The sequence below is a fragment of the Alosa alosa genome, chromosome 23, assembly GCF_017589495.1.
Source record: "Alosa alosa isolate M-15738 ecotype Scorff River chromosome 23, AALO_Geno_1.1, whole genome shotgun sequence".
In the NCBI taxonomy this organism is placed as follows: Eukaryota; Metazoa; Chordata; class Actinopteri; order Clupeiformes; family Clupeidae; genus Alosa; species Alosa alosa.
This window is the reverse complement of record NC_063211.1, coordinates 11,152,020-11,176,634: the sequence shown is the minus strand read 5'-3', so window position 1 is coordinate 11,176,634 and position 24,615 is coordinate 11,152,020. Positions and strand designations below refer to the sequence as shown.

Genomic DNA, 24,615 nt, shown 5'->3' with positions numbered 1-24,615 from the left:
CTTCTGTTGGGATCAGGGTCATCCTAATGTTTTGGATCAAATTGATCTCAATCCAACTCAAAAGTTTAGATAGATAGATAAATACTTGATCCCCAAGGGGAAATTCAAGCTTTGAACAACACAATGTGAAGGTTTTATCCAGATAAAAAACAAAATTAGATTATGTGATCCAATCCGATTTCAGGATCCTCTTTTCCTTTAGAAAAACCCATTTTCAACCCAATATATCCAATCCGATAGCCGAAATCAGATCAGATTTCGTTTGAACAACTGGGCCCTGATTAGCCTATAGAGCCTATATATAGGTTCAGTTCAGTAATATTGGCATTAAGATATTTGGACCTGATTATACATAGGCCTTAGCCTGGCTAGCGCCACCACTGAATCAAATCGCGCGCAAGGCAGCATGGGAACACCCAGGCTACATAGGCCTAGAGTTCAGTTATTGGCATTAAGATATTGGGACCTGATTATAGGCTACATAGGCCCATTTCAGTTCAATAATATTGGCATTAAGATATTGGGCCCGAATTTGAATAATGGGCAAAGACCAAAGTTGCTCAATCAGCAAAGTGTCTCGAGCATTAACTAAAGCTATAGTGTGGTGAGTGGGAGTAGGCCTAGGCTACAGAGCCGATGCACTGATGTTTGATCTTAAAATCTTGCTCACCGTAATCAATTTGCAAATAGATTTCGTCTTATTTAAAACGCTTTTGTTAAATAAAAGGCACGTTTTGCACTTTCCCCGCCTTTTAAATTAGACATGAAGTCCCTTTCATGATGCATTCACCACCACACAGACACAGTCCAATCTACCAAAAAATTGAATCCTCAAAGTCAACCCCAACACTCATGCAACCCATCTCCTGCCTTTGCACAGACAGTGTGACAACTTAGTTTAATGCAGTGGACACTCCCATAAGTGTCTTTTTGCATTCTGGGAAGGACTGACTGACTTACTGTGAGCCAACAGGAAACCCTGTAGTCTGACACGGGCCTTCCTGTCCTTCGGCGTGCAGGAAAAAACACAGTGAAGATGAAACATTGATGTGGTAAACCAAATGACTGAGCTAAAAGATCACTTATGGTAAAGGATACGCAGTACTGAACACCTGCAGGTTTTTCACTTCTAAGAGCCTGCATAGAAACCCCCTGGAATTAATTGCTGGGAGGAAATGGGCATGCATTTTTGTACATTTGGTACATTAGTCACAGGAGCATTTAACACAAATAACACACAATTAATGTCTGCAAGGTCTAAATTATGTAGGTCTGTGAGATGTATAAAATGCATTTCAATAATATGCTGCCACCACAGCCGTTTTGAATCATGAAATGTATGCTTAAATCAAATGTATGCTTAAAACAGTTTTCCGCCCAGATGTGCTGGTGCATTTGTAGCTTCGCTAGCAGGTGGCGCTACATTGAAACCGTACGGTTTTCGTTGCCCTATGACCTCCTGATGTCAACAAGCTGAGAAGCCATGGTCGAGTGTCGAGTAAGTCGATTGTCTTAGTTCTGACCTATTTCATTGCCTAAATTAAGACTATATCTTATTTACACATGGTATATGTTGTTACACGCAACATAGAATATTACGAGCCTGCAATAGATTGGCAAAACTCCCATTTAATTCGACATTTGATATATCGATTTAATACATCGATATTGATTACACATCCTGCTCGAGCGGGAACACGGAAAGGATGCCTGACGATTGCTAACGAGAAAGCTGTGAAATTAGCCTGTGCAGTACAGCGATTTACCTGGAATCATGGACTGGTGAGTCAAATTAAATAGTACATTATTCACAGTTTGTCGAGGGATGTGTTCAGAACGACATCTGTAAAACCAGGTCTCACATATAGCAAAGTAAGCTTAACTTGGATTGGATAGACAGATGTCATTATGCTACAACTTCCACATGTCAGGGAAGGTTTTGCAAGTTAGTAAAGGGAATGGCGTTTACTAGAGTCAATACTTGCATTTTGCTATAAATACATTTAGTAAAAGTGTGGGTTTGTGGTAATTAGTCAGAATGTCTGTCGTTAACTTACTCGAGAAGTCAAGCTTTGAATGTTTGTAAGTAACATTAGCCTGCCAGACTAGCGTTACTAGCCATGTTAACGTTCGTGGTAGGGTAGTGAATGCAAGTGGTTGTATTTTGTTTGCCAATATTGGCAACAACAGTGCTTAGTTATAATATTAAGTTGGTCACTTTATTATACTGCACTGTCTAGGCTATGTGGCTGAGTTTGCCCGACGCTTAGCCCAACGCTACAACTTCACTTTCCCCTACATACGCACAAGGAGTGTGTAAATAATGCCAGGCCCATCGGATATAACATTGAACTGTAGAATCTTACATCGTTTATATGCATTCTTGTGAAGGGCTATCCACAGAGTTGGCTCAATGTAACTGCCAGTATCAAAAGGATCTGGTCACGACCCAGAAATCCTCTGTTGACTAGGAAAATTCATCTACATGGCAGGTTAAATTCACCAGTCGTCCGGGACTCCGAGGTGACTCGAGCCGCACGAAGAAAAAGTTCCCACAAGAAGGTGGCCTGTATCCTTTTTTTTTAACTGTACTTTCCAGGTTAATATGTCATGTAAACTGTGTCATAAGATTTGTGTAAAAGGCTATTGAAACCTGCTTTTTTTTTTTTTTTTTATCATGTTTGCATCATGATTTGCATACCAAAGCTATCATGTTTTGGTATGCACCTGGTAGCCACCTGATTCACGGAGTAATTAAATTAGTTTCAGGGTCTTACTGGAACATTTCCACACTCTTAAGTCTGCACCACCAGCAAATATTTGACCATTTTAATTGGCAGGATATATGTTTTTCTTTTTTGTTTTCTTTCTGCTCCTTAACTCCTCAACAGTCCCTTTAGCTCAGGATGACTCCCCCATCCTCCCCAACACCCCGGGCGCACGCGCCCTCCTACGCCACACCCCTGGGTCCCTCCTGAAACAAACCTGTGAGTGCTGTCACTGTCACTGTGCAGGACCAGATTATTAAAAGGCCAGCCATCTTCTGGCTTTGTCAGAAAAATAATTTTGTATCTTCTGTAGTTCAAACGTTTATTTGTTATTGTTGTCGTCGTCACTGTTGTTATTGTTGTTGATGTGTGCTGTGCTGTGCTTTGCCCCTGTGTCTAAAGTCACTCCCAAGAGTGGTCTGAGGAATCCAGATGTCTCAGCCATTTTGGCCACAGGCAGCCGCACCCCGCGGTTCATGCACACGCCTCGTCCTGCAGGAAGCTTGAGCATGGTGAGAAATCTCTGCTGTACAGAGAGACGGTCAGATGTTTTAGAACACATGCACACATTGCCGAAATTGCACCGCCTCTGATTTTTGTGCAAGAATGCAGCTGTTGAAACTATTCACTCGTGTGTGGGTTTTTGTCAAAACGCATCAAGGACGAGCAGTAAATAAAACTGACACGTGTGGCTCTCTCTGGCTCTCTCTCTCTCTCACACACACACACACACACACACACACACACACACACACACACGCTTGTTCACTTTTTTTCTCTGTCCCTCTTCCTCCCAGAATCTGGATGACAGTGACTGGACCAACAGCTTGTATCCCTCGCCCCTATCAGGCCTGGGGGACACCACCTTCTCTGAAGACCTCAACATGAGTGCTGTCATGCTCAAAGAGGAGGACCCTGGGGAAGCAGGTATGGCTTGTACACACACACACATACACACATATATACATCCTTGTTAATAGAAGATGTGACAAAGTGTAAAACAAAAGAATAAAGTGGTGTAAGAGCTGCTGGGCTGAGTGGTGATGTGGTGCTGTGCATGCACGCACGCATGCACGCACGCACGCACGCACACACTCACACTCACAGGCTGTAACAAGTGATGTAAAAGCTTCTGGGTTGAGTGGTGACGCGGTGCTGTGCATGCACGCACGCACACACACACTCACACTCACAGGCTGTAACAAGTGATGTAAAAGCTGCTGGGTTGAGTGGTGACGCGGTGCTGTGCATGCACGCACGCACACACTCACAGGCTGTAACAAGTGATGTAAAAGCTGCTGGGGTAAGTGGTGACGCGGTGCTGTGTTCGCTGTGTGTTTGCAGCCTCTGTGAGCCTGTTTCCAGACTTCCTGCAGGCATTCCTCAAAAACGCCTCCACCGCCGTGTTCGACCTTCTGGAGGAGTACGAGAACATCTGCCAAGACAAGGTGTGTGTGTGTGTTACCTGTGTGTATGTGTGGTTGTGTATGGAACAAAAACAAAAGTGTCAGAATTCCCAATAGAAAAGGCTAAACTATAGGTTATTGCTATGGTCAAAGGCTTGTTAAAACATGTGGACAGGGTGGCACAATTAATAAGAATGTTGTTGAAGTGAAGGGTGTTCATGAAGGCCTTTTTTGACCTGAGGTGCTCACCTTTGGGCCCTTTATGGCTGTAGAATGTGACTGGACAGTGTGCTTGTGCCTGAAAGTCTGTGTTGCTGTTGCTGTCCAGAGGGGAGGTCTTAGATGTGTGTCTGTTGTAGGCAGTGGTGTGATTCTTCCGTTTTTTTTAAACGGAATTCCGTTTTTTTGGACTTGAAAATGAGACCCACTCCGTGCTTTGTATATTTTCCTTTTTTTTCTACCTTTGCCAATCACACCCCTGTGTAGGTGTCCACTCTGCAGAAGCTGGTGCTGCGTTCAGCCCCTGGTCAGCAGAAAACCTCCAAGACGGCGGGGATCTGCTGGCTACTCCAGCAGGAGATGGTCACATGGCGCCTGGTCACCTCCCTTTATAGGTAAACACACGCACACACGCTCTTGATCACTTCAGTTGCACACATATGTAGTCATGGTCACAGGACACCCGTACGGACTTCCATACATCACCACTGACTTATTTGTGTGCACAGTTATTGTCAGTGATCTCACACACACACACACACACACACACACACACACAGTAGTAGTGGTCAGCAGTTGAGTGTGCTGAATATGCGTCTGCTGCTCTGCAGGGACCGTGTCCAGTCAGCTCTGGAGGAAGACATCTTGATGGATGTAGCTGTAAGTATGATTGAGTGTGGCTGCGTTTTAGCTACTTATTTGTCTGTGTGTGTGTGTGTGCATGTGCATGTGTCTGTGTGTGTATGTGGTTCTGGGTACGCGCATGCTAAACAGTCCCTTTTGTCTCTTAGACCCCTAGTGTGAGTGAGAAGATCATAATGGAGCAACTGTTCCAGAGGGATGAAGTTGTGCGACAGAGTCAGGTAAACACACACACACACACACACACACACACACACACACACACATATGACTCTCATGGCTGCAATCTGTGGCTCTTCTTCTCCTGCTCTCTGCAGCTTGTGGTGGACTGGCTGGAGAGTATTGCCAAGGATGAGCTGGGAGATTTCTCCGACAACATTGAGTTCTACGCCAAGTCTGTGTGCTGGTGAGTGGGCCTTGCTTTACAAACAGACATACTACGTGCATATGGATAGTGTATGCTTGCTTTCCTAGTTAATGCTATAATGTTATTTTAAGTATTCCAGCAATACGCAATATTGGTGTTGATGTATATAGTGTGTTAAAATGCCTTTTATTGTCATAAGTATCCTTGTGTGTGTGTGTGTGTGTGTGTCTGTTTATCTGAGAACACACTGCGCATCTTGCATTTGTCTGGGTGTCATTGTCTATAGTGTGTATCTAATGTGTGTGTGTGTGTGTGTGTGTGTGTGTGTGTGTGTGTGTGTGTGTGTTTGTTGTGGGCAGGGAGAACACACTGCACGCCCTGAAGCAGAGACACACTCAGCCGCAGACGGGCTTCATGCGGCCGCTGGTGACGGAGCTGGACCCTGACGCCCCCATCAGACAGAAGCGACCCCTCGCTGACCTCGACCGAGAGGACGACGCCCGCCTCCTCAAGAACCTCTTCACCCTCATCCGCGCCGGCATGACCGATGAGGTGAGAGGAGATGATGGGGGGGGGGGTGCCATAGCAACCAGTGTTTTTTCTGACACTAGCTATCAAGCTGTATAATCCCCCCATCAAGCAGGAGTGCTGAAAATGTTTTGATGATGATGATGATAATAATGCTAAAAATATTCATACATTTAGTGCTCTATTGCTTTTATCCTCAGTCTTGGGCACAAAGGTTTCTTTCATCCCTCTATCCATCTATTGAACATCTTCTGGTGCTCCTATGTATATATTTTTTTACTGCGTAGGCATTGTGGAGGGGCTGGAGGGGCCAACGAGAGGGGCCTGGGGGGCATGGCAGGAGAGAGGTGTGTGTGTGTGTGTTTGTATCTATGTGTGTGTGTGGGGGGGTTGGGGCAATGGCAGGAGGGAGCAGCTGTTGATCAAAGAAGGAAATGCCAAATTTGCATTTATTTTCATATTGTGTGTGTGTGTGTGTGTGTGTGTGTCAGGCTCAAAGGCTGTGTAAGCGCTGCGGGCAGGCATGGAGAGCAGCCACACTAGAGGGCTGGAAACTCTATCACGACCCCAACATCAACGAAAGTGAGTAGTCAACTCTCAAGCTGAGCTATGTACTAAATCCTTTTTGTGTGTGTGTGTGTGTTTTTTGTAGGTCAAAAGTTGATTGTTTCTGTTTTTGTGCAGATGGATCTGAGATTCAGCCTGTGGAAGGGAACCCTAACCGCTGCATATGGAAGGCCTGCTGTTGGAGAATGGCAGAGGAGGTGAGAGAGACACACACACACACACACACACAAGTCTGTGCCCTTGGCCCCTGATCACACACCCTTGTTGTCTCCTCAGGACCAGTTCAACCGCTATGAGAGGGCCATCTATGCAGCACTGAGTGGAAACCTTAGACAAGTGAGTAACTTTGCTGCACTGAGAGAAGGACCGACTCCAGCCTTCTGTGTTCATACTTTTGCCCTCCTTTTCTCCTTTTTTCCCCTCCTGTTCTTTCTCCCTCTTGTTCTTTCTTCCTCCTTTTTTTCCCCTCCTGTTCTTTCTCCCTCTTGTTCTTTCTTCCTCCTTTTTTTTCTCTCCTGTTCTTTCTTCCTGTTTTGTTTCTTTGTTTCTGTTTGTGATTGTTTCCTTCTTGCTTTCTTGCTTGCTTGTTTGATTTGTTGCTCTCTCACTGACTGTGTGTGTGTGTGTGTGTGTGTGTGTGTGTGTGTGTGTGTGTGTGTGTGTGTGTGTGTGTGTGTGTGTGTGTGTGTGTGTGTGTGTGTGTGTGTGTGTGTGTGTGTGTATAGCTGCTGCCGGTGTGTGAGTCGTGGGAGGACACGCTGTGGGCTCACTACCGCGTGATGGTGGACACACTGGTGGAGCAGGAGATTCGCTCATCAGGCATGGGCACGGAGGACCTGGACGAGCTGCCCAGAGAGTACCTGGAGGCCAAGTGAGTAGGAGGAGCCTCAGCATCCTGACCAATATCAATCCCCTCTCATCCCTCTCACCCACTAATTTCCTGTCACCCACAGCTCCCATCTAGACGCACCCTAGCGGCAGCAAATTACATTTTCTGCCAGGGCTAGTCTAGTAACTCTCCGTTGGCTTGTGAGCTGGAAAAAGGAAACTTCTATCAGGCCAATCAAATCGTGTCTAGAGACGTTAGGCGGGCTTAACATAATGATTGATGGCAGAGGTGCAACGGTTTGGCTTGAATTCCCTGCTAAAGTGTAAATGTCAGGTTAAAAAACATTTTTGACAAATGAAGGGACATGAAGCAAGATAGTAGTGATTTTCCTTGAAAAATCAACTTTAAATACAATAGAACAATATTTACAGTTATTATACGGCTCTTCACAATGCAAGTAGAATGCTCCATTGACTTGAATGGGATTTCCGAAATTTCTAGCGGTCATTATTTCTTGGGAAAGGACCTCTGAAAACAAGAATGACCGCTGTCAATGGCAACGGAGTTTGTGCTTGGAACTTCATTCAAAAGTGAAAGCAGACGGTTGATCAGCTGTGTTCTAAAGAATGTTTGATTCAAGTTCAGCGTGTTGCGAACTATTTGTTTCTCAGCAAAAGCCACGACGAAACGGTAACAAATAAGTGTAAAGAGACATCATGGAGTTTATTTTTTCGTTTTGGCAAGTAGCCAGATAATAAGCGGGATAATGTATAACGCCCGGTCATCATGGGAAAATAAGTCCCTTCAGGGCGAAACAAGACCCCTCCGCTGGCGAGTCGGGGTCCGGTTCGCCCTGTCGGGACTTATTTTCCCCATAATGACCGGCGTTCTATACATTATCCCATACTTATTTTTATAACTGAATTTATTAACATTACAGGAAACATTCCAGACACAATGATGACCTCATAAGAGGGAGTCCAGCAAAGTTGGTCAATTAAAACACATGGGATAAGGGATCATACAATAGGTTTTTTACACTGATGAGGCCAAAAACATGACTTCATTCCAGTATGTCATACTAGAGTCTACTATCTGCCTGACATAAAAATACATAAAAAGATAATTTTTTTTCTTTACTGGCAACCATTATTGCTCTTAAAAAGTGATAAAATACATTGAAAATGCCAGTTGTGTTACTTGCCATCACATATATAGCCTAAACTAAGTAGAATCAGCAAGCAACTCATTAAGCGCCCCACATACTCGCCACTCCCGACCAGTAGCGCGACAATGTGATGTCACGGGAGCGCCGTACCCATTTATACTTGCGCGTGGTGGTCGCGACACTAGTTGCAATATTCTCCTTAATTGGCATTGGCCTCGGCCTCAATGGCAGTAAAAACTACCCTCTGTGATGATACTTCAGACTTCGGTTGCTGCTATTCACAACTACCATCATTACCATCTAGTTTCCAAGGTATGTACAGCTAGATAGATAGATAGATAGATAGATAGATAGATAGATAGATAGATAGATAGATTTTTTTTCATCCCGAGGGAAATTTTAGCTTGCTGGCTGGTGCTGAGAGATGAGTTTGTTTAATTTCCTTAGGTGGAAAGAGATTTTTTCTACTGTGCACGACCTGCCTGCGCGAGGCTAAAATTTCTCGTGCGACAGAGGAAATGACACAATTTTGTCACATTGTCGCGCTACCGGTCGGGTGCGGCGAGTATGTAGTACGCTTTAGTCTGTGTTCAGCCAACCATGTATGCTTCCTGCTTTAGAGACCTGACTATAAAACCATCAGTGTATATGGGCTACCACACATTTGCTCTTTATATATCCATCTGCTTATCAACTAATGTTAGCTATAGACAGACTATTAATTTGCTTACTGATTCTACTTAACTTGTTGTATATGAAAGCCTATGTGATGGAAAATGACACAACTGCCATTTTGAAGCCATGATGCATACTAATAGTCATCCGATCCTACTCACACCCCTAATCAATTTCTCACGGATGGCCATGATTTCCCTACATTTTGTAGCCTATTTGTCTTTACTTTGTCCCTGCCAGTCAGGCTCATGCTTATGAACCACTGGTATGTCATAGAGGACATTTTTGGCCTTATCAGTGTAACAGAAAATGCAGTTAAAACCCATTCTCCCCTATGCTCAACTTTGCTGGAGTCCCTCTTATGAGGTCATCACTGTGTCTGGAATGTTCATAAAGTCAGTTAAAAAAAACTGTAAATTCTATTGTATTTAAAGTTTGATTTTTCAAGAAAAATCACTACTCACTGCTATCTTGCTTCATGTCCCTTCATTTGTCAAAAATGTTTTTTAACCTGACATATACACTTTAAAAACAAAGAAGATGGATGTTGCTGTTGGCGAATAGCATGACACACGAGTCAAGCTTTTTTTTTTTAAGTTGGCAAAAGTTTGAACTAGCCAACTAGCTGCGCTGGTGGGAAAACACATGGATTCATAGCGCTGTCCTATTGCGTGCAGAAGGAATTTGAAAGACAACCGATTATCCTGCCCCTCGGACTGAGCACTGCCAGCGGTGGGTGCCCAAACCCTACATTTTAATATGGGTCTGACGCGTCAGGCTAGCTCCCAACGGCATTAAGGCAAACCTACAAATATGTATAAAACTAAGAGCCTTCTCACATAGATGAGCCTGCCATGCCCAACAGCACTGGCACTTGCCTTAGTCCCATAGCTTAGCCACGTAGCAGTATTATAATTATAATAAAGCCAGGACAATTTTTGTTGTTTGTTATTTTTAGTCTGTGAAGATTTTCATACTTTGGATTGTGCTGAGACATATTGTACTCACATTTGGAGTTCGACTGCCTTAATTAACATTAAATGTTGTTTAGTGCACTGTTAAAGCTTACTCAAGGGTACGAGATGACTAATGCTTTTAAAGTGCGTCTCACTTTGTGAACTGCACATACTGTATAAGAACAGTGGCATCTAGTGGACAAAGTGGCAACTTAACCAGATCAGTATTTATGTGAAGTAAGTATAAGTGTATATATATACTCTTTTGATCCTGTGAGGGAAATTTGGTCTGCATTTATCCCAATCGCGAATTAGTGAGAAACACTCAGCACACAGTGAGGTGAAGCACACAGTAATCCCGACGCAGTGAGCTGCCTGCTACAACGGCGCTCGGGGAGCAGTGAGGGGTTAGGTGTCTTGCTCAAGGGCACTTCAGCCATTCCTACTGGTCGGGGTTCGAACCGGCAACCCTCCGGTTACAAATTCAAAGCGCTAACCAGTAGGCCACGGCTGCCCCTTATAGACTTTCAAGCTTGATATTTGGTGTAAGCAATTAATAAAAAGCTTGTTAACCAGGTTGTGTGACGGAGGCAGTGTTTGAGCTATCTGTCCAAATTCTTGATTTTCCTAGCTGGACAATGGAGAAGGTGTTTGAGGAGTTGCAAACTACTGAGTCAAAGGTAAGCAGGAGGTCTTAATTGGTTCTACAACGCACACTCTCTCTGTCTCTCACAGACACACACACACATACAAACGCACTCTCACTCAAGTAAAGTAAATAGGAACATGCCATTACTTTTTGTCTTGCTGTAAGAAAGTCGTTGCTGTAATCTATTTATGTCTTTGATGCTAACAGAGAGCCATTGAGGAGAGCAAACAACACTACCACATCATCCAGAAATACATCATTCTTGGAGATCTAGATGGTATGTCACAAGTTGATTTTCTGTGTGTGTCTGGCCAAATGTACAAGTAAATGTTTGCGCAGTTGTTTTGGTGGCGTTTCACGATAAATGGCAGCTGATTAATGTGTGTGTGTGTGTGTGTGTGTGTGTGTGTGTGTGTGTGTGTGTGTGTGTGTGTGTGTGTGTGTGTGTGTGTGTGTGTGTGTGTGTGTGTGTGTGTGTGTGTGTGTGTGTGTGTGTGTGTGTGTGTGTGTGTGTGTGTGTGTGTGTGTGCGCGCGCGCGCGCGCGTGTATTGCCAGGTTTGCTGGAGGAGTTTAATGAGTGGATGAACAGCAGCTCGTCTCTGCCCTCCCACCTGCTGCGCTTCATGAGCCACCTGGTGCTCTTCTACCGCAGCCTGGGCATGCAGCTCAAGGTGGGCTCTCTCTCTCTCTCTCTCTCTCTCTCTCTCTCTCTCTCTCTCTCTCTCTCTCTCTCTCTCTCTCTCTCTTGCCATCTTTTTGTTCTCTTTGATTTTTTTTTCTCAAACTGTTTGATCTTTTTACCCATTACAATTTAGATATACATGTCAATTCATAGACATTAAAACTCACCCTCTATCTCTCCCTCATTCTCACTGACACTTTCTCAGGAGGAGGTCTCGGTGGATGTCCTGAAGGCCTATATTGCTCTGCTAGTGAAGGAGAAGCAAATTGAGCTCATTGCCTTCTATGTGAGTCACCTCCCCCCTGACGTTGCCGTTGGACAGTACGCCCACTTCCTGGAGTCCGTCACTGAGACGGAGCAACGCAAGCGCTGCCTGGAGCTGGCCCGTGAGGCTGGTGAGAGAGGGGGCTCATGGGATACGTCATCATCACATTTCATTCCAGACCCACCCAACGCTAGATTTCATCAAGAGATATAACTACATTTTAATTTCAGATCCATCTTACTCTAGATTTTATCAGCAGATATATCTAGATTTTAATTTCAGATCCACCCAACAGTAGATTTCATTAACAGATATAACTAGATTTTAATTTTAGATCCACCCACCTCTAGTTTAGTTAGACATTTCTAGAATCCATTTCACACCCACCTAACTGTAGACTGCAAGGTGGATGTTTATGTTTAGGGCTGTCAATGAATCGATTAAAAAATGTAATCGAATTAATTATATACACTGTAATTAATTAATCTAAATTAATCGCATATATAATTTTTGCTGTGAAAGTATTTTAAATATTTAAATTCAAATGAATCATTGAATAATCAGCATTAGTGACATTAACGTTCAAATAATGCCCATAATAATCTACGATATGACATAATATTCTGAGGAAAGTGCTTCGGGAAGAAGTTTCATTGCATTTCAGGCAAATTTCTCAAATTAATCAATCAAAATTAATCAGTTATTTTGACAGCCCTAGTTTAAATCAATGGTCTTGAATTTAAAGTGTACGTCCGGCGAAAATTGACCCCAAGGTCTTTTTCTGCATTAAAACGCATCAAATAAGCCGTGGAGACAGTATTTTTCGTTGATCAACCACTATAGAGCTTTTCCCGCTATACGCTATAGCCCCAAATCACAAACAGTGGATTAGCTAAGGACGGTGAGCTAAGCGCTTCTCAAATCGCATTTTAACCAGTAATATTGTTCAAAACAGCACCAAACCTCTTCAGTAGCTTGCTCATGGTCCCTACATATAAAACGAAGCACCAACAATGTAGTTAGCGAACCCGGAGTTTATTACAGAACACTCACCAACTGTCCCCCTTCCAGCTCCTCCAACCCCAGCACGAATAATAGATTAACCAAACGTGACGGTACAACGAATCCTTGACCCACAGCACGAATAATAGATTAACCAAACGTAAGAGTACAATGAATCCTTGACCCCCAGCACGAATAATAGATTAACCAAACGTAAGAGTACAATGAATCCTTGACCCCCAGCACGAATAATAGATTAACCAAACGTAAGAGTACAACGAATCCTTGACCCCCAGCACGAATAATAGATTAACCAAACGTGAGAGTACAACGAATCCTTGCGATACTGAGTATTTATTGCTGTGTTATTATTGCTGTTCTCCTTAATGTAGTCTGACTCTGACCAACATTTTCATTTGTTCCCTGTTAAATTATACATTTAAGTATTATATTGTTGTGTATTTGTATGTTGCTTTGGACAAAAGCGTCTGCCAAATCCCATAACCATAACCCATAACCATATATAAAAAAATACTAGCTGGCATGGGCAGCTGTGTTGTGGATGGCTGTTTAGTAAATGTAGTGTTTGTTGTTGTCAGAACTGGACGTGGCTGCGATCACTAAGACAGTGGTGGAGACGGTCCGAGAAAGAGACAGTCAGGCGTTTTCCCACCATGATGTCACCCTGGACGCGGCAACCACCGCTGTAAGGCCCTCTCTGCTCTCTCATTTATTCATCACCAATGATATCACACAGCCTCCTCAGCACACGCCATGAACTCCCCTTAAATCAGTCAGAAGCAACCAAATAAGCAATTAAAATCATGCCAATATGTTTCAGCCAATGTTTCAGTCACTTGCCCTGAGGAAGGCCATTTTGGCTGAAACATATTGGAATAATTTTAATTGATGGCTAAGCTCAATAAAGGCTATCTTACTTATAGATATCCTCTTGAGTGCCTCAGACACTACTAAATTTGACATTGTGTTGGATCTGTAAGCTGAAGAGCACCAGCGGAGTACTAATTTCTCTACACCCAAGCAGCACTCCTTATTTGATCAAATAATATCCTTTAACCTGAATACAGATTCTTTGATATGAAGACATTTTAGGCAGCTTACTACATACATTATGTCTCTCTCTCTTTTCTGTTTGATTTGTTTCTGCTCTTGCAGGAGGACCGGCTGAAGATCGATGTGATTGATTGGCTGATCTTTGACCCCGCCCAGCGCGCAGAGGCCCTCAAACAGAGCAACGCCATCATGAGGAAGTTCCTGGGTGCGTTTGGGATTTGGGTTTGAGCTGAGGGGAAGTGAAGAGGTCTTTAAAAAGACGTTTGAACACGACTGCCACAAGGGTTCAGTCTGACAGACCAAGGAAAGCCGGAGTGTAAAATATGTCTGCACAGAACAACTGTTGAAATAGTTTATACCAGATGCTGTATAGGAGATTCAAGATTCACTCATAGCTTTCTATTGAGTGGTGAAGATCCTCCATTATGGCAATTTTGCAAAACGCCCCTGTCAGTGAGACATATTTTGATCTGTTGCCCTGCCTTGAAAACCAAAAGACAACAATTTTATCATCAAAATTCTATAGCTGATGTTTTTAGTAAGGTCCCACCTTTGAAGGTTTTAGAATATCTTATTAGCATAGATTTTAAGAAACATATTTAAGTTTCTATAACACACAATGCTCTGGCCATTAAATAGCCTTATTTGCTGAAATTGCCTTTAATTAAACAAACAAACAAACAGAACAACTGTTGAATATGATGAGATCTCTTTCCTTATTCACCATTTATTTGATGGGACAGATACAATAGACACACACAAACTCAGAACAGCTATCTGATGCGAGTATCATAGTATTTATGGCTAATGCTAGTTTACAACACCATGCAATTTTTAACAGTCAAAAATCTCCTCATGGGATTGTTGTTGAGGGAGGTTAATTTTGTTTCTCAGCCTCTAAGAAGCATGATGCCGCCAAGGAGGTCTTTGCCAAGGTTCCTGGCGACTCCATGAAGGAGATCTACCATCAGTGGGAAGATCAAGGCATGGACACGCCTCTTCCAGCGGAGGACGCAAATGCCATCCGTGAGCATTTGTGCATCCGTGCCTACCTGGTGAGTTAGGACACCCACATGACTGGCTGACCGCCGTGCCTACCTGGTGAGTTAGGACACCCATATGACTGACCGCCATGCCTACCTGGTGAGTTAGGACACCCACATGACTGACTGACTGACAGTGTTGGCAAGGTTACTTTCAAAACGTATTCCGTTATAGAATACATGCCCAGAAATGTAATTTGTAACGTATTCCGTTACATTACTCAATCTGAGTAACGTATTCTGAATACTTGGATTACTTCCGCATGGAATTGCATTTTATAAGTGTAGGAATGCGGCCATCAAATCCTGCTTACTAAACAGGCCTATTCTGGTGTGTTCTTCTGTTCCAAATGGCTGAAGTGTTAGGCCCACATAGGAGAATGTAAAGTCAACTAAGCTACCTGATACAACTATAATATAGCAAGGTGACCACTAAAACTACAGCAGGTGACTAGGCTAATTAAAACAAACAAACAAAAAATAGCCTACTTTAAGGGCGTAGCCAGAAATTATAATTAAGGTGTGCCTGTGAGATTTTAGGTGGCATCAACCCAGTAGGCTACAAGTGAGAGGCGCATATTACGGGTGGAACGCAAATGACCTGCAAATGTAAACATAGGCTACTGTATATCAGTGCTCTCAAAATGAACGTGATCACATAATGACAATCAAAAACCGCACGTTAAAATATGCTACTCGCAAGAATAATTCTTCAGAGGCTGCATCATAATTCATTTTAAAACCTAAATGTAGATCTAATTAGAAAAAAAATAAACCATAAAGCTATTTTAAGTTAGAATAAAAAACTTAGAATGCAGTGTCTATTTTAGAGAAGGGTTTTATTGTAGGTCTAAATCAACACGTGAACTAGGCTTTGTTTATTGATTAGCAAACTGTGTAACCGATTGGCCGAAGTAGCCTGGGCTATTAATACTTGGGAAAATATCCTTTGAACAGACATCAGGAACCACGATCAGTGAGGAACAGGAGTTACCTCCTCTTACTTTACTCCTAATTTGCTGTGCAAACACTCATTTCAGGGTCTCCGATGACGCGTCCTTAATGTGCGCTGGCTGCATTTTGATGGGTGCAATGTGAGGCTAGTGCAAGACAGCGGGGCTTGGATTTAAACATGGAAACAATTTCATCATATATCGCTTTCAGGAGCTTCTGGGAAATGGAGTTGCCTTAATTTACTTTGAGAGTGAATAAACTTATGAAACAGAAGTATAGTCATGTAATACATTGATTTTTTTTTTTTTTTTTATAGTATATTTATATTAGTATAAGTATATTTTTTTTGGCCTTTTATGCCTTTAATTGACAGGATAGTATAGAATGACAGGAAGTGTGGGAGAGAGAGCCGGGGTGGGATCCGGAAAGGACCACGGGGCGGGAATCGAACCCGGGTCGCCGGCGTACGGTGCAGGTGCCCCAGCCAGTTGTGGCTGGGGCCAGAAATCCATTTATTTCAACAATGTAACTGTTTTCTAAATACCAACTATTTAAATTGTAACTGTAATGGAATACAGTTACTCATAATTTGTATTCTGAATACATAACGCCGGTACATGTATTCCATTACTCCCCAACACTGCTGACTGACACTGTGTCTGGACTGAAGATAGATTAAGCAGCACATGCCATGGAGCTCAGTGGTCCCATTGTAACATAGTTAACATTTTATTTTTTTAATATGTATATATAATTTAATATGCATCATGTGTGTGTGTGTGTGACAATGATGTTTAATGTCTGATTGAAATACTGACTTATGTATGATGGGGTGAGTTTGTACGATCTGATTTGTGCGTGTTTTGATAGGAAGCCCATGAGGCATTTAATGACTGGTTCAAGCACATGAACTCGCCACCTGTGAAGCCCACGCTGGCTGCTCAGGCCAAATTTAAAGAGAAGGTGGCGTTCGAGATGAAGGAGAAAGAGTATCAGGTGAGCGCTCAGACATGTCTCATTGCAAAGCACACAACACGACAAGACCTACCTGGGTATTGTCTGTTGTGATGGACTGGTACTACAGATGACTGTCTTCTTATTCTAGTCTTCTCATTGTGTGTGTGTGTGTGTGTGTGTGTGTGTGTGTGTGTAGAATGAACATGACAACTGGCAGGGCCGACTGGATGCTCTGACTGAAGATGTGAAGGAGCACATCTATAACGTGCTTCTGTTTGTTGACGGGGGCTGGATGGTCGACGTCAGAGAGGTCAGTTCAGCTGTGTGTGTGTGTGTGTGTGTGTGTGTGTGTGTGTGTAAAGATTGGCAGCTCAAGAAACCATGCAGCAGGTTTGGTGGATGTGTGTGTCAGAACAGAGGAAAGAATGAGATTAATTTTGGCAGCAGAAAGAGATAATATATGTGTGTGTGTGTGTGCTCATTTTTTGATGCCTATATGTGTGTGTGTGTGCTCATTTTTTGGTTTGCTGGAATAAATTATGATAAAATTGTGTGTGTGTAGGATGCAGAGGAGGATCCTGAGCGAGCGCACCAAATGTCGGTGCTGCGGAAGCTGTCTTTGCCCATGATGGCCTTCCTCCTACAGACCGTCCTGCAGAAGACCCAGCGGCACCAGGAGAACCTGCGCCTCGCTGACATCATCGCCTCCGAACAGCACCGTCTTTATGAGGTCCGTCGGCTCATATGCACCTCCACCACCATCCCACGTCACTTATTGAGTTCAGCAAGACTGTATGATCTATACAAAACAATACTGAAGTCTATTAGCTTAATAAGCAAATAACAATCTCACCCTCCCAATCTCTATCAGATGAAAATGTTGCATTTTTGTCTTTCATCCAGGAAGTCATGAAATTATTGTTTTTGTTGTGTGAGATATTTTTGTAAAGGATCAATTTATTAGTTGACCTGACTTCTGTTCCTCTTTTCTCTCCTCTCCTCTCCTCTCCTCCAGGTTTTCTCTAAGGACGAGCTGCACAACTTCTTGCAGAGGCTTAGGGAGTCTTCTCTCCTGCTGCTGGACAAAGGTCTGGATCCTCTGGGCTATGAGATCCAACAATAACCCCCCCACTCCTCAGCATATTGTCTCAAATTTTGAACCATGTTTCACATTTGTATGAATTTAGGTTTTTGTGTTCATTTGTAATAAATAAAGCTTTTGAGATATATTCAAGGTCTGTTTTTTATGTTTATGGTTCATGTGGTTCAAGGATTTAAATCTGTTTTATTTTTTTTATTTTATATAATCTAGAAGTGAGTAATGAGTGTTTTAGTCCTACACTCATGAAGGTGCATCTCATTTCTCTATTTGTTTATCCTCCCTTTCTTCTTTCCTTACTTCTGTCCTAGGTCCTCCTCCTAATTAATCTTGTGAAGGAATGTAAGGAGGATGGAGGAATCAAGGAGAGGCAGATATGAGAAATGAGATGTCCTGATAGTGCTACACAGTGCTCCTCTTCCACTTCGACTGAATGCTGCTGTTTTATTTAAGTCCGTCGGGGGCGATAGAGAGCACTGACGTGGCGTCGAGCGCCAGATTTGCTCTGGCCAGAAAGCGTCGCTTTTGTGATGTCACACCCTTGTGTTATGGAGAAAAAAAAGAGCTCACGCTTTTGAAAGGTAGTGTGTGCGCTTTGCTTTAGTCCAGAATGTGGACCATTTTACAGTTCTTTACGGCATAGGTAGCCGATAGCAGAGAACTTTGTAGAGAGGCCGTTGTTTTGCTGATGAGTGATATCTGCCAACCTCCAGTTAAGCATTTTCAAGTGTAGTCAGTTGCCTGGTTAGTAAGTCAGTCAGAGGTAACGTTAACTAGCCAAGTTATCTGCTTCATCCTCAGTCGACTCCTGAACCCACTTCTTTTTTACAGTCTATGCTTGAACCGTGTAGCCCCGATTCGGAACCATGGCTACACGTCTCACAGATCTACTTGGGAACACCCGGATCATTACCGGATTGCTGGTGAATTTATTCTCGTCCATATGTATCGTGTTCATCAACAAATGGATCTATGTGCATTACGGATTTCCCAACATGACTTTAACCCTCGTACATTTTGTGGTAACGTGGCTAGGGCTATACGTGTGCCAGAAAATGGACATATTCGCTCCCAAGAGTCTGCGACCGTCCAAAGTAATTCTCCTGGCACTCAGCTTTTGTGGATTCGTTGCCTTCACCAACCTCTCTCTCCAGAACAACACTATTGGCACGTATCAGCTCGCAAAAGCCATGACGACTCCTGTCATCATTGTCATACAAACGGTGTATTACAGAAAGACATTTTCCACGAAAATAAAGTTGACACTGGTAAGTACACCACCTTGATTTGAGAATGTGCCTGCCATAATCAGTGCGTGGCACTGCGTGCACATAATCATAATCGCTCTCTGCTAGGTGACGTTCGTCTTGATATGATGTTGTAAATCACAGATGTGAACGGTCATAAGTCATAGTTACTCAGCGGTTTTTTCTAATGGTTCTACTTATGTTTTCCTCTTTTTCATCAGGTTCCCATTACACTGGGGGTCATCCTGAATTCTTACTATGATGTCAGGTTCAATCTCATGGGCATGGTGTTTGCTACACTGGGTGTTTTGGTCACTTCACTTTATCAAGTGGTAAGTGGTGTGTGTTTTACTCCTGTGTCATGTCATCTAGGCCAACTGCCAGCCAATCAGTGGCTGGTGTTTCTCTGGCCCAGTAAGGCTAAGGTCAGGTGACAGGTCAGTTTAGGCCTCTTTACTATCACAGGGCAATATGCTGGCTTCAGATCCTTTCTAATGGTGTGTGAACTATTATCAACAGCTATAAGTTGCAACAGGCTCTGTGTGAACGCATTTATCCAAAGCGACTTACAGCAATAGAATAACATGTAGGCTATTAACAATTAAGCATTGTAACATTTAGGCTACAGCTACAGCAGTAGAATAACATTTAAGCTGCAGGCATGTTGTGAGTTATGACATGGTTCTCATGTTTCTTCTTCTCTTGTGCAATTTGCTAGACTCATCTGTTATCCATGTGTTACCTCCCTGCCGGGGGTTATTACTGTCCCCATTTCCCCATGTCTTTATCTCAAATGTGTTGTTTTTTTAATCCATTTGCTAATTTTTCCTCCCTTAAGATTGCATATTATATTATTGCATTGCAATATTCTAAGATTGCATTATATATATATATATATATATATATATATATATATATATATATATATATATATATATATATATATTTAACATAAAAGCTTAACTTCATTGTTAAATGAAAAATACCTGAAAAGTCTGAGAGTGTGTGCCACAGTTCTCATGATAGTGTTGCCAAAGTTCTTGAGCAAAGATCATCAGAGTAAAATAGTGAGAATACGTGAGGAATAATAACAATGTGAATTTCAACTCCCTTTCTCTTTGTAAGTGGGTGGGAGCAAAGCAGCACGAGCTGCAGGTGAACTCCATGCAGCTGCTGTACTACCAGGCCCCCATGTCCTCGGCTTTCCTGCTGCCTCTCTTGCCCTTCTTCGAACCCCTCACTGGGGAGGGGGGCATCTTCGGCCCTTGGTCCCTGCAGGCTCTGGTGAGAGACTCCTTTATATTCCCCCGTCGTCAGCAGAGAGGAATTTCCTTTTCGCTCACACCTATCTACTCAAACTTAATACACACCCCTGCATTGCACACAGAAACATGGACACAGAAGTGAAGGTTGCAGTAGAAATTAATCTATACTATAGTGTGTGTGTGTGTTTAAACACCTCATGAAATCACTGTGAAATAGACTCTGTGTGTACAGTAATGGGAACCACAGACCAATCTGGTGGTCGGGTGTGTGATCATTTCTGGCTGGGTCTATAAAAATCTGTAGCTCTGACGGACCTATGTCTGCTAGTTTAAGACTGATTCAGCATATTATATCAGCATCAGAGTTGTCATGAAAAAGGTTGCCCTGATTGGCGGTTTTGCTTGCCTACTTGTTGCTAAGAAGCACATTGTAATCACCAGATATACCCATAAGGAGATACAATCCTGGTAGTTAGCTGTTTGCCTCTGAATGAGGCACGTTGATCTTGGAGAAATGCATTTTTGTTCTGCTGTGCTGTGTCAATCAGCATCGCAGTTTGTGCTCCGAAGTCTGCCTGGTTTGCTTTCTTCATAACATGGGAGGCAGAAAGACCATGATGTGTTAGTGATTGTGACGCTAGTGTTTGTATGTAAGAGGCTTTGACTGTGCAGTATGGCCTGGACAGATGGTGCAAAGCAAAGGGAAAGATTAGTCCCTTTTTCATCAACCACAATTCTGTGTGTGCGTGCATGCATGTGAACTTCTCCTTAATGTATTTTGAATTGACAAATTGATGGATTTGAATTGATGTTTGCAAATGAAGTCAGATTTAGAACACTGTGCTTTATCCATTATTTTCTTGTCACAGACTTCGCTGATTTTTTTTTTTCTCCAACTTTTCTCTTCATTCAGGCCATGGTGCTGTTATCAGGGCTGATTGCCTTCTTGGTGAACTTGTCCATTTACTGGATCATTGGGAACACCTCAGCTGTCACGTATCCTTGTTGTCCTTCCTCCCTGCATGTCTTTCACACAGTTTCTCACCTTTCCATTCACGACCAGTTATACTATCATTGTGACTTAAAACTGCTATTATTTGTAAACATATGGTAAACTTCTAAAGTTTTATGTTTAAAGTTAATTCTAATTCAATGCAATCAACAGCTTTTTTTTTCCTTCAGAATTTGATTCATTGTTTACCTTTAAAGTATTATCACCAGTACATGGCAAATAAGGTCACTGTGGTTCAACAAAGGCCTGGCCTCATTCAGAGGTGACAGTCATTTTGTGTAAACTAAATTAGTGTCAAATCTTATGTTATATTTGCTCAAATGCTTGAGCATCCAAGACTCTAATCAGGCAAGTTACAGGCATTTCTCCGTATACATTTTTTTTTTTTTTTTTTTTCAGTTATACTGAAACAGTTATACTGCATTTGGTTTAGTTGTGTTAGGCCAAAATACAAAGTGAGCAATCAGGGAGAGCTTGACATTTGCTGTCATACTAGCAATCAGGGAGCACTGAGAAATGGACAAAAAGGATGTGGTTTCATTTGAAAATGGCTGTTATGTAGGAAGTTACACAAGCTTCCTCATTTGTGTTCATTTGTCTTTAGAAGTTATTTGAACAATGTCAGTACAAATGTGGTACATCATCAGCTATGTCTGGAACTATTTTAGACCGCACTGATTGTAGTGTTGGATTGGCAGGGCTTGGATGCTAGCCTACACTCTAGTGAATGACTGCATGATGATGTTTGTGAGTTTAATTTGAGCTGGCCCCATAACATCATGACAGATATATCATTGCTCTGTTCCACACAAATACTATGGTGTCGTCTATATGTACTCTCTGCATATGTTGTCGGACTACCTATATTTACATTATTATGCCTTCACATTCTGAAGCAGTCTCTCAGTCATTTTTGTTATGGGTAAGTGGATATTTGATAGGCTATTCCTTAACTGCCCACACTCTCAGCTATAACATGTTTGGGCACTTTAAGTTCTGCATCACGTTGCTGGGGGGCTACGTACTCTTCCAGGACCCTCTTTCTCTCAACCAGGGCTTGGGAATCGCCTGCACGCTGGTGGGCATCCTGTCCTACACCCATTTCAAGCTGGCCGAGCAGGAGGAAGGCAAGAGCCGGCTCGCTCAAAGGCCATAGGACACCTGGAACGCCAGTCACTGATCTTGCCACTGTGGTTGGCCAGTCTCCAGATTGCACACTCCCCCAGATAATGCACATTTAACAGGGGGTGAGGAAAGGAGCAGGATGAGGAGCATTGGCTGGGAGGTACAGAGAGAGAAGACCTTACGCTTGATAATTGGGATGGTTTTTGGGAGGTTTTGAACTTTTAATGAATGAAGTTTTACAGGTACAACAATGAATGTTAAGGTTTATATGCCTGGGGTGATGGTACTCCCAAATTTAAATTCACTTAAGAAGAATGTCAATCATGATGTGTGGAGGTTTTTCTTTATGCATCCGTACTATCATGAACCAATGCTTTCACTCAATGTGAACAATTTTCTTTTAAAGGAGCAGAATGTGTTTTTTCTTGTCAAATAATAAAATAGCTTCCAGACCAACTGCAATAATGTAACTCTGAAGGACCAGTACTGAAGCAGTGTTGCTGATTATTATTGTGCATTCTATGTGTCCTCATTCTTTGCTTCAGCTGTTATCAGTTCATATATGTTGACAGCTGAAAAACAAGTGTAATAAAATGCATGAAAACAGAGAAACAATATGCATAGAATACATAAACAATGATGAAGTAAACTTTTTTGCCTTCAGCATTACATCATGGCATGTCTTGAAGCATTTCTATTTTTTTCAGAGCAAATACAGTAAACTGCCCCTTTAATGTTGGACAGATGTTCAGAGTATTTCTTATGGTGTCATTATTTAATGATGTCTTTTCATACACTAAACTATACAATAAAAGTATTTTATTGAAGATCGACTCTGTTTATCGTTAGTTGACATTAAACTGATGGCATATGTGGACTCTGCTCCGTCTTCAGTCAGCATAGACTGACAAGTCTACTGAAGGCACAAGTCTCTACATGTCTTGTCTGAGGTCACTTGTACCCAATGATGCTTACTGCTTTGATCACTGTGATATCACTGGAGACCGTCTGTGTACACGATCAGCAGAATTCCTTTGTCAGGTGCTGGTCAGGCTACAGGTGAAAGGTTATTGTAAAAAAATGTTTTTGTTTTCTTTTGTGATGAATAAGAACCTAACAGTGCTTACATAGAACTTAGAGATTTTGAGAGTAGAGGATTTCCCATAAGGTAGACCAATAAGGTACCTTTAAACACACATGGTGAAGGAACTCTTAACTTGTCTTCTATTGTACATATTTCAGTTGCCCGTAAAGTGAAAGTTCTACTAAACAAATCAGAGACCTTAGTTTTGTAGTTCTACAAGTTCTATCAGGACTGATATATTGGATGGCTGAACTTCAAGGCTTGATATCTCTAAGACCTCTTTTTTTTGAATGCCAGAGATGATGCCAGTGTGTTGAACGTTTGATACAGATACTCTGTACTCAACATCAACAGCATTTTAGTTTGAGTGATCTGTGTGTGGTCATAGCTGACAGATCGACAAGTTGATAAAGTGCTTCTGTTTGCAACAGGAACTATAGCGGTTCTATAAAGTTATGTTTTACTCAGCATCTCTGCAGCGCTGTAAAACTGGCAGTGATGTTATGCAACATCAGCTTTACAGGATGATTACAATGTTGTTCTTTCCCTTTCTGTCATGAATTGCAAGTAGGGATTTTTCAGATTTTGGAAGTAAACACTGAGGAATGTGCTATTGGAGCGTGTAGGCACCATTTGATGATACAGGGACACAGGAACTACTATTCTGGCCCAGGGGCCTGTCTGGTTCGAGGCCATCCTGGCGAGATTCCTTAGGTGATGGGACGGAGAGGGGGTGAAAGAGGGTGGTGGCAGTGGAGTATTACAGGTACAGCGTGTGCCCATACTGGCTGGCATACAGAGAGCCCAGTGTTCACTTTCCCAAGCTATGCTAACAAGTCTGTCTCTGTGTTTGTGTCCAAATTAATGCCCACGCATCAGGCAAAACCCCCCAGAGAGGGGAAGCAGAGGACAACTTTAGTGCCTGTAACGTAAACAGTAGCCTGCACTGAGGGTGTCTATACATTGGTGGATTCAGGTTATTTTTAGCTATTCAGTAGCTAAGATTGATTAAATGCAATGCATTATTAGGT

The 24,615-nt window shown here is 42.5% G+C and overlaps 2 protein-coding genes across 3 annotated transcripts; both read left to right on the top strand.

Moving 5' to 3' along the window:
• Positions 1 to 1,670: 1,670 nt before the first annotated feature.
• Positions 1,671 to 17,981, top strand: nup107 (nucleoporin 107). 2 transcript variants are annotated; one of them, XM_048235488.1, is made up of 26 exons: positions 1,671 to 1,782; positions 2,493 to 2,569; positions 2,892 to 2,987; positions 3,171 to 3,280; positions 3,566 to 3,695; positions 4,113 to 4,216; positions 4,661 to 4,788; positions 5,005 to 5,053; positions 5,185 to 5,256; positions 5,353 to 5,441; positions 5,762 to 5,954; positions 6,422 to 6,512; positions 6,615 to 6,694; positions 6,774 to 6,833; positions 7,223 to 7,368; positions 10,757 to 10,805; positions 10,982 to 11,051; positions 11,331 to 11,446; positions 11,663 to 11,852; positions 13,324 to 13,430; positions 13,901 to 14,003; positions 14,693 to 14,853; positions 16,666 to 16,791; positions 16,949 to 17,062; positions 17,315 to 17,482; positions 17,768 to 17,981. In XM_048235488.1, the coding sequence occupies exons 1-26, from the start codon at positions 1,775 to 1,777 to the stop codon at positions 17,873 to 17,875; spliced, it is 2,745 nt and encodes a 914-aa protein (XP_048091445.1). In that variant the 5' UTR covers positions 1,671 to 1,774; the 3' UTR covers positions 17,876 to 17,981. The 2 variants fall into 2 exon arrangements, with proteins under 2 accessions (XP_048091445.1, XP_048091444.1); XM_048235487.1 differs by having other exon boundaries at positions 1,689 to 1,782; positions 2,472 to 2,569.
• Positions 17,982 to 18,203: 222 nt separating this feature from the next.
• Positions 18,204 to 23,327, top strand: slc35e3 (solute carrier family 35 member E3). The gene is made up of 6 exons (XM_048234192.1): positions 18,204 to 18,432; positions 18,683 to 19,119; positions 19,320 to 19,430; positions 20,224 to 20,382; positions 21,277 to 21,359; positions 22,345 to 23,327. Exons 2-6 carry the CDS (start codon positions 18,718 to 18,720, stop codon positions 22,529 to 22,531), a joined length of 942 nt encoding a protein of 313 aa, XP_048090149.1. The 5' UTR covers positions 18,204 to 18,432; positions 18,683 to 18,717; the 3' UTR covers positions 22,532 to 23,327.
• The last annotated feature ends 1,288 nt before the right edge of the window (positions 23,328 to 24,615 follow it).

Coding starts and splice junctions, on each gene's coding strand:
- nup107 (XM_048235487.1), top strand. Junction 5,257..5,352: donor AAGTTGTGCGACAGAGTCAG/GTAAACACACAC, acceptor TGCTCTCTGCAG/CTTGTGGTGGACTGGCTGGA. Junction 7,369..10,756: donor AGAGAGTACCTGGAGGCCAA/GTGAGTAGGAGG, acceptor TGATTTTCCTAG/CTGGACAATGGAGAAGGTGT.
- slc35e3 (XM_048234192.1), top strand. CDS start 18,718: ATGGCTACACGTCTCACAGATCTACTTGGGAACACCCGGATCATTACC. Junction 19,431..20,223: donor TCACTTCACTTTATCAAGTG/GTAAGTGGTGTG, acceptor TCTCTTTGTAAG/TGGGTGGGAGCAAAGCAGCA. Junction 21,360..22,344: donor GGGAACACCTCAGCTGTCAC/GTATCCTTGTTG, acceptor CCACACTCTCAG/CTATAACATGTTTGGGCACT.